This window comes from Netta rufina (assembly GCF_964035555.1).
Source record: "Netta rufina genome assembly, chromosome: W".
In the NCBI taxonomy this organism is placed as follows: Eukaryota; Metazoa; Chordata; class Aves; order Anseriformes; family Anatidae; genus Netta; species Netta rufina.
The window spans coordinates 3,766,003-3,775,311 of record NC_140139.1 but is presented as its reverse complement, the minus strand read 5'-3'; the positions used below and the strand labels follow the sequence as shown (position 1 = coordinate 3,775,311).

At 42.5% G+C, this 9,309-nt stretch overlaps 1 protein-coding gene across 2 annotated transcripts in view; it reads right to left on the bottom strand.

The window, feature by feature from the left end:
* Window positions 1–204: 204 nt before the first annotated feature.
* LOC311220815 (DDB1- and CUL4-associated factor 12-like) overlaps window positions 205–9,309 on the bottom strand; it is a 94,057-nt gene continuing 84,952 nt past the window's right edge. The window contains exons 6-9 of one of the 2 annotated variants that reach the window (XM_084304428.1): window positions 9,113–9,178; window positions 7,796–7,958; window positions 1,171–1,355; window positions 207–470 (exon numbers count right to left, since the gene is read on the bottom strand). In XM_084304428.1, coding sequence (XP_084160554.1) covers window positions 312–470; window positions 1,171–1,355; window positions 7,796–7,958; window positions 9,113–9,178 — 573 coding nt within the window. In that variant the 3' untranslated portion in view covers window positions 207–311. Of the gene's footprint in view, window positions 471–1,170; window positions 1,356–7,795; window positions 7,959–9,112; window positions 9,179–9,309 lie in introns of both variants that reach the window. The other variant, XM_084304429.1, reaches the window with a different exon arrangement.

Genomic DNA, 9,309 nt, shown 5'->3' with positions numbered 1-9,309 from the left:
AATAAAAAGGGATTTCAAAAACCCTTCATGTAAAGGATCAAGGAGGTTAAAGCAAAAACTGGTTCAAAAAGATGTACAAAACTGTTGGAGACCAACAGAAAACTGCCAAAAATAACTTGTGTTTAAATCATAACTCAATGGCATCACACAATTTCATAGAAAAGAAAAGAAAAGAAAAGAAAAGAAAAGAAAAGAAAAGAAAAGAAAAGAAAAGAAAAGAAAAGAAAAGAAAAGAAAAGAAAAGAAAAAAAGAAAAGAAAAGAAAAGGAGTGGAAATCTGTGTAAAGATCAGCATTTGTAAAGAGTTATCATTAGCTCCAGAGACCAGCGTAATTCCCATGAAGTCCTGATGGAAGGGGGCCTCCTGCCACAAAGAGTTTTGTTCCAGACGAGTCGTAGCAGTGGGTGTAAACAGCATTTGGGAAGAAATTAATTTCAGAAAAATAATTCCTCCAGGTTTCATCATGATTCTGTTAAAGAAAAGTTCAGACGGTTACTGATGCCAAACAAACAGGAAGCCTTGTTTCACAGAAGCAGAATGTAGTTTCCAGAGCCTAAGAGGGATCTTTTCCTTTGTTAATACTACCTGAAGCTTCAGACAGAACAACTTGAATTGGAAGATACCAGATCCTTCCTGAAGCTTTTTCTGAGGAGGTTTGAACCAAACAGTGGAGGTGGGGAGGGTGAAGGGTAGGGAAGATAGCAAGTCCGATTAATTTTTAAAGTTGCAACACAACGATAAAAAAGATAATGAAGTTAGACATAGCCATTAACTGCTTTATAGAAACATAAATGGACATTGAACTCAAGTGCCTGCCATGGCATTATTTCAGGAAACCAGAGTTTCTAAAATTGTATAAAGTTAAACTAAATCTCTCAGATTACCACATTAAATTATCACACTTTTAAGGTAGACAACATAACTTGTTTGATGTACTAACAACTAGAAGATAGACTACAATCAAAACTATGAAGAGGGAAAAAAAACTAGTTAATTTATGGATCAGTGGATAAGCAGAGTAGTCAGTACGCCTTACATTCAAGCAGCTGGCCACTCAATACCTTTGTGAAAACAATCTTGCAGCATTTCTTGATTTTCATTATTACAGATAGCTCCCATTACTATAAAAGCAGCTTGTTCAAGCCCTATAGCTACAAGCTACTACTCACCAGCCAACCTTTCCCCGTAGTCAACTTCAAAATTTCACTTCCTCCTAATTTCTGCTTCTGTCCATAGCAGGCACGTGGGGGCTTTTCATCCAGGAACCTCTGGGCTCTGATATCATAGAACAGTAAGGAGCCGTGTCCTGTTCCCACTGTGATGATGTGTTCGTAGAAGCTCACTGATCGAATACCTGACAAACAGAGAAAGGACACACAATCCAGTGAGGACCAGGCACGCTTTGGCTCTGCAGCGCTGCTGCTTGATGCCTAATGCTTTCTTCAACAAAAACTACCTTCTAGTTTTCTCCACATCAGTTTTCCCATTTCTATGGAGCAGTGTAGATAAATCCCATTTATACTACTGAAGCAGCAGCTTCAATTGTATACGTAATATAATATACATAATTTATAATATATGTAAAATTGTAAAATATAATATACATAATATATAATATATGTAAAATTGTATGTATGTATGTGTATATACACACACACACTATTCCCCTTCTCCTCTGAGGCCATCTACTCCACTGATGGTGCATAGCAAGAAGCTTCATTCTCAGCAGGCCCCAGCTCTGCCAGATAAGCAAAGATCTAAGATGTTTAAGATCAAGAGCAAGCTTGTTCTGTCTGCAACGAGCTTCTAAGTGAACCAGCAGGAGCGAGTGCATGGCAGCACATAGCGGAAAGGATGCATATTGGTGTCTCCCACGAGCTCACCCTTATCTAGCTACCTGCCAAGCTGGGAGAAAGAGCCAATGAGAAAAATTACTCTGCTTCCACCACATGCATCTTGCAGATCTAGAGCAACAAAAGTAGTTCAAAGTAGTAGGCCAAAAAAAATAATGGTCCATTGTGGCTGGCCCAGAGGCTCCATGCATCCTTGGCATAGACTACCTCAAGAGAGGGTACTTCAAGGATGCAAAAGGGTACCGGTGGGCTTTTGGCATAGCTGCTTTGAGCACAGAGAAGATTAGACAGCTGTCTACCCTGCCTGGCCTTTCAGAAGACCCTTCCGTTGTAGGATTGCTGAAGGTTGAAGAACAGCAGGTACCAATTGCTACCAGAACAATGCACCGACGGCAATATCGCACCAACTGAGACTCCCTGATTCCCATCCATGAGTTGGGAGAGTCAAGGAGTGATCAGCAAGACTCGCTCACCCTTTAATAGTCCTATATGGCCAGTGTGAAAGTCTAATGGCGAGTGGAGGCTAACGGTGGACTACTGCGGCCTGAATGAAGTCACGCCACCGCTTTGTGCTGCAGTGCCGGACATGCTAGAACTTCAGTACGAACTAGAGTCAAAGGCAGCCAAGTGGTACGCCACAGTTGATATTGCTAATGCATTTTTCTCCATCCCTTTGGCAGCAGCATGCAGGCGGCAGTTTGCTTTCACTTGGAGGGGCACCCAATACTCCTGGAATCGACTGCCCCAGGGGTGGAAACACAGCCCTACCATTTGCCACGGACTAATCCAGTCTGCACCGGAACTAGGGGGAGCTCCTGAACACCTGCAGTACATTGATGACATCCTCGTGTGGGGCAACACAGCAGAAGAAGTTTTTGAGAAAGGGAAGAAAGTAATCCAAATTCTCCTGAAAGCTGGTTTTGCCATTAAACAGAGTAAGGTCAAGGGGCCTGCACAGGAAATCCAGTTCTTGGGGGTAAAATGGCAGGATGGACGTCACCATATTCCGATGGATGTGATCAATAAAATAACGGCAGTGTCTCCGCCAACTAGCAAAAAAGAAACGCAAGCTTTCCTAGGCCTTGTGGTATTCTGGAGAATGCATGTTCCAGGCTATAGTCAGCTTGTGAGTCCTCTATATCGGGTGACTCGAAAGAGGAACTCTTTTGAGTGGGGCCCCGAGCAACAACAGGCCTTTGAATAAATCAAACAAGAAATAGCTCGTGCAGTAGCCCTTGGATGTTCGTAGGAAAATTCCCACTACACACCATGCGACTGATGCTACGTGGAGTAAGTGGATAGCGTTAATTACACAGCGGGCTCGAATGGGAAAACCTAATCACCCAGGAATCCTGGAAGAAATGGACTGGCCGGAAGGCAGAGATTTCGGAATGCCGACAGAAGAGGTAACCCATGCTGAAGAGGCACCGCCATATAATCAGTTGCCAGAAGACAGAAAGCAGTATGTGTTGTTTACTGACGGATCCTGCCATGTGGTAGGGAGCCATCCGAAATGAAAACCTGCTGTGTGGAGTCCCACACGACGAGTTGTGGAGGCCATGGAAGGGGAAGGCGAGTCGAGTCAGTATGCAGAAGTAAAAGCCATACAACTAGCCCTAGAGATTGCTGAAAGAGAAAAATGACCAGTACTGTGTCTCTACACTGACTCATGGATGGTGGCAAATGCTCTGTGGGGGTGGCCGTAGCAATGGAAACAGAGCAACTGGCAGCGCAGAGGTAAAACTATCTGGGCTACTACCCTGTGGCAAGACATTGCTGCCCGGGTAGAAAACCTGGATGTAAAAGTACGTCATGTAGATGCCCACATGCCCAAGAGTCACGCTACCGAAGAACATCAGAACAACAAAGAAGTGGATTGAGCTTCAAAAACTGAAGTGGCTCAGGTGGACCTACACTGGGAATGTAAGGGTGAGCTGTTTGTAGCTCGATGGGCCCATGAAACATCAGGACATCTGGGGAGGGATGCCACATACAGATGGGCTCGTGATCGAGGGGTGGACCTGACCATTGAGGCCATCACACGGGTCACCCATGAGTGTGAGACCTGTGCTGCAATCAAACGAGCTATGAGGGTAAAATCTCCCTGGAATAGGGGGAGGTGGCTAGGGTTTCAATATGGTGAGGCCTGGCAAATTGACTATATCGGACCACTCCCACAAACCTGCCAAGGCAAACAGTGCATACTCACCATGGTAGAAGCAACTACAGGGTGGCTGGAAACATACCCCATAAACCATGCCACGGCCCGAAACACTGTCTTGGGCCTAGAAAGGCAAGTGCTGTGGCGTCATGGTACACCAGCGAGAATTGAGTCTGACAATAGGAGTCATTTCCGAAACAATCTTGTCACCTCTTGGGCCAAGAGGCACGGTACTGAGTGGGTGTATCACATCCCTTATCACCCACAAGCCTCTGGGAAGGTTGAGAGGTACAATGAACTGTTAAAGACTATGTTACGAGCATTGGGTGCTGGGTCATGGAAACAATGGGACATAAGTCTACCAGAAGCCACTTGGCTAGTTAACAATAGGGGGTCTGACAGCCGTGCTGGTCCTGCTGAAACAAAACCCCTACACGCGATGAAAGAAGCTAAAGTTCCCGTAGTGCATGTAGGAAAGTGGATGGGGAAGGCATTGTGGGTTGCTCCTGCCTCAGGAAAAGGCAAACCCACTCGTGGGATTGTCTTCACCCAAGGACCGGGGTATACCTGGTGGGTCATGCAAAAGAATGGGGATATCAAGTGCGTGCCTCAAGGTGATTTAACCTTGAGAGAAAACTAATCTGTAATCTCAGTTATATGTTGTAGGAAGACACTGCAGGATCAACGACAGGTCAACTTTGCAAGGAACCGGGCAATGGAACAAGGACTTGAGCTAAGCTGGTGCTGGCGTCCAGACATCCAACTCCGCCTGCCCTGAGTGACCACTTCAGCAGATGAAGGCCAAATCGTCAACAGTTCTTATGAACATTTTCTGAGAAAGACCTATAGAATGAAAAGATATACCTGCCTATTAATCTGTTAAAGGACATGGAATAATGGTGATGAGAATACTTAAATGCTAAAGTATAGGGGAATTTGAGAGTGACACAAATGTTACGGAATAAGGGGTGGAGGTTGTACTGGGTGTGGCTGGGACGTTAACTTTCCCTGCAGCAGCCCACATAGTGCTGTGCTCTGTACTTGTAGCTAGAACAGCAGTGGTATCACACCAGTGTTGTGTCTGCTGCTGAGCAGTGCTGGCACAGCATCAGGACTCTCTCTAACCCTCCTAGGGGGTGGACAAAAAAGTGAGAAAAGAAACATCACCAGGGCAGCTGACCTAAACCAGCCAAAGGGATATTCCATATCATATGATGTCACACTCTGCAATAAAAGAACCCAACAGAACACTTACTTACAGAAACAGGTGGAGTATCAGTGCACATGGCATACTTTTCAGTGCTATTTATTAATAAAAAAGCGCTCTGAAATGCAGAAGTGTGGATCTTTCTCTAATAAAAAAAAAAAAAAGCTGAAGGAAACAGTGGTGTATCCATTACTAAGATGTTTAGAACACATTTTGAAGAACAGCGCTTCACATTGGCTCCTGAAGTACCACCTCAGATTATCCACAAACTAGCAGCACAACCTGTGCCTAGAACTGATCAAGGCAAGCTCTCTAACATTCCCAACACTGTACCATGGAATATTTGGGTCAGCAAATTGAGTTTTACTCCTGAAAGACAGGGAGGCCCTACATATTGCATAAGGAAATGAAGATGCGGTAGCATGTCCTAAGCAAAGAACAAGCACAGAGTCTGTGCGTCACAAGCTCTGTCCACTACATTAACATTGCTGTCTTCAGGGTGTGAAGTCAAGGGCATAAAACAATTTACTACATGCCAGCCAAGCAGAAAGCAGTTCTTGCTGATCAAGAACTAGAGTACAGGGCCCTACATATTCCTGTACAGCTAAGAAAAGCAACACTTACCAGATGCACTGAAAAGCATTAATTGCCTTCTTATGTACAGCAGCTAGGGTTACATTGGGTAAAAAAACAGATTCTAGGTTGGTAAGACTGGAAATGGTGCTCACTCTAACCTGCTCATATATACACAACACTAATAACCTGAAGTTTGTGCAAACTTCCCACATTCGTTGTGAATTCGTTTGGAAGCTGACAGCACATTCAGATAACACTTCAGAGAACTTACAAGTCAACCCAAATTTTAGTCCACAAATCACCAAACAGACTTCAATTAATTTATTTTATTTTATTTTATTTTATTTTATTTTATTTTATTTTATTTTATTTTATTTTATTTTATTTCATTTCATTTCATTTCATTTCATTTCATTTCATTTTATTTTCCTTTTCTCTTCTCCTTTCTGCAGCCTGTGCTGCCCCACAGCAAGTCCCAGGGAAAAGAAAGCCGAAGCACTCAGCAACTCAGGAAGCAATATTACTTCAGTGCCCCCACCAGTGCCCTAAGTGGCAGAATACCACAGTGAACCTGTAGAAAATGAGAAAGAGTAACCATACGCGCTTTGACTACACATGCCAGAAGGTGAAGCCATTTGATCCACATCTGTGACACATCATTTCTTTGGGGAAGTACCCTTCTCTTTGTGGGTTTTTCTTCGTCTTTTCATTTTGGAACTATGAAGACTAAAGAGCTTGGCCTTTTTTCTTTTTAAATTTGGCAGCAAGGAAGAAAGAAGATGAAAGAAGGAATGTCTTTTTGTTTTTCCACTTGTTTGCACTGTGGATTGAACATTAGTTGCACTAATTGTTGAACAAAGGCTCTGAGACACAGGCTCAAGCCAGTGTCTCAGAAATGCTACCTACACACAGATCATGCCCAGCAGGATCACAGACTCAGGGCAGAAACTTCCAGCCACCACTGATTGGGCGATACACTCCCGTGTCTTGGTACCTCTTCCCTATGACGCTGAAGAGTAACAGCACCAGAGGACCTCCAGAGAGCCCTGGCTGGCTGTGATTCAGGGCAAAGGCTGGTGCTGGAAAGCTGTTCAGGGCTGGTGAACCATTATTTCTCATTCTAAAGAAAATTCTCCCATATCTCAAAGAAACAGACCCTGACATTTATCTGGACAACACCACACAAACTCCAGTAAAGGCAGACAAGGGCTAGGGAAGTTTTATTTACATGCATCCTCTTTTGATAACTTGCCCAATGAAGAGACTGACACTCAGAGCTGAGCTAAACAAGGACTGCAACTTTTTAGCCTTAGATTAATATGTTTTAAGATGGAAAATCTCAACACAATGCCTCCTTTTCATGGTTTAATTAAAGGACATGGAAAGAAGCATATAGGATCATGCTGACAGTGCTTACATTTGGTCCTGGCATAAGGTTAAATTGAACAGACTACAGAAGAAAAAGAAACAGTACTCATATCTATAATCATTCTATGACTACTATTGTTACCTTTTTTTGAGTGAGCTTTTGTATATTTAAACAAAGACACACTGAAAGTTAGAAATCTCACTCGTCTTCAACATTAGAGTAAGCATTCACTCACAACACAGACTCCAAATAGGATAGCAAAGAGCAGAAACATGCATTTTACTTCCGGTCCCAGAGAAAAATGCAAATTGGTAGTGGTAAGATAACTGGCTTTGCTGTATGATGAAGTAAAATAGAGAAATACATTTTTAAAAAGTAGATGTAGACTTTAAAGAGCTCAGTACTATTTGGATGGTATATAGTTTGGCTGTTCTTAAGAAATCATCTAGTTTCAGAGTTGCTTTTAGCTTGTCTTATGCCAAGACAAGTGGCCTAAAACCAAAATCTACATATACTGTTAGTGATTTAATATATCACATGAAAAACCTCTTATTTGTTTAAAAAGCTTATCTTAAATTGTTACTCCTGAAAGGAAACAGTTTGAAGCACTCTTTGACAAGTTTCTTACCACTGCCTTGTTCTTTGGAACAGACGGATTTAACATTGTGAGATGGCTGCCTCGGATCCAGAAAGGAGACGTGTGCCTGCGATCCTACAGCATACACTGACCACTCCTGACCGTAAGCCAAACACACATTCTCCCTGCAGTATGGCAACTTTGTGGAGAGTAACTGGAAACAGAGGAAAGACAAAAAAAAGAAACACAACCCATTACAATAAAAGAGGAAGAAGTTACAGATTTTTTCTGTTAAGCTACGTTCAATGCAAGTTGCAGTGGGGAAAAAAAGCAGCTAAAAAAGTTCAGCACAAAACCAGAACTTTAAGAGAAAACCAAAAACCTGACCAACAGAAAAAAAAAAAAGCCATGGAAGAGATGGGATGCCTTATCAAACCAAACTAGGATGCTAAAGGCTGAAGTATGCGAAGGACAAAGGACATTTTTGGTAAATTGTTTTAAATTCTTTTAAGCTGCTGTTACTACTTCTACAGGTGTAGAGGCACCAGTTCTCTGAAAAAGCTTACCTCATATACCAGCAGAAACATGCCTGATTTTAATCTGCAATTACACTTCAACAAGTATAACTTCCTATATGAACACTTGAGACAGGGAACAAGATGAGGCATGTTGATTCCTAGGCTTTAGCTAGCACAATTGTATGTTAACGACCCCAAGGATAAGGGAGTAAAAGACTGTATGTATAGATAATAGAACCAGCAAGAACTGGCTTGATTGCTTGTCTGTCAAAGACAGGAAAGGCCAGAAGATTAGCAGCGAGGAAGACTTCTGGCCTTCATCAAAAGACCACCAGAGTACGCCAGATGACCACCCAAGGACTCCAGTACACATACAAATAGAGACAGAACCTACGTTAATGATTCTTCAGAGACCTGATGAATATGCAAGAGCCTTAAGGGAAATGAAATGAATATGTATTTGTCCCACTAATATAAGCACATTGCCAGTAACCCTTGGTACACAAGTTAGGTGGAGCGATCCCACTCGTGTCCGGTGTGTGTGTGCAGAGCCAAATAAACATACCTGCTTTATAACCATTCCAAGGTTATAGAGTCTGATTTCCGCAAATCACCCTGCTAAAAAAAGTATCCATGTTCTATGCAGCAGGGCACTCAGCTCATGCAGAGCTGGTAGAAGGTTAAGAGTAGTGAGTTTCTCTCCTCAAGTTCTATTTTTAGTAATTTTATACAAAGCTTATGTGTTTTACAAACTGCTGTTTTCTTCAAGCATTTAAAGGAAATGAAGAAATAGTGAACAGCAATAAACGCTAGGCAATTTTCCAAGTTTAACACCAAAACAGAAAAGCACCTTTGATAGCGCGTGCTCTGCTTTCCAAAGATGAAAATACCCATCTAGGGACACAGCTCCCAGCTCCTGTTAAGATTAAAAAAAAAAAAAAAAAAGTTTCTGTATTATAAATGTCCTTATAAACCTCACACTCTACTAGGCAAGCTACATCCTCCAGATTGAGCTCATCTGTAATCCTGTATGTGCTTATCAAGATA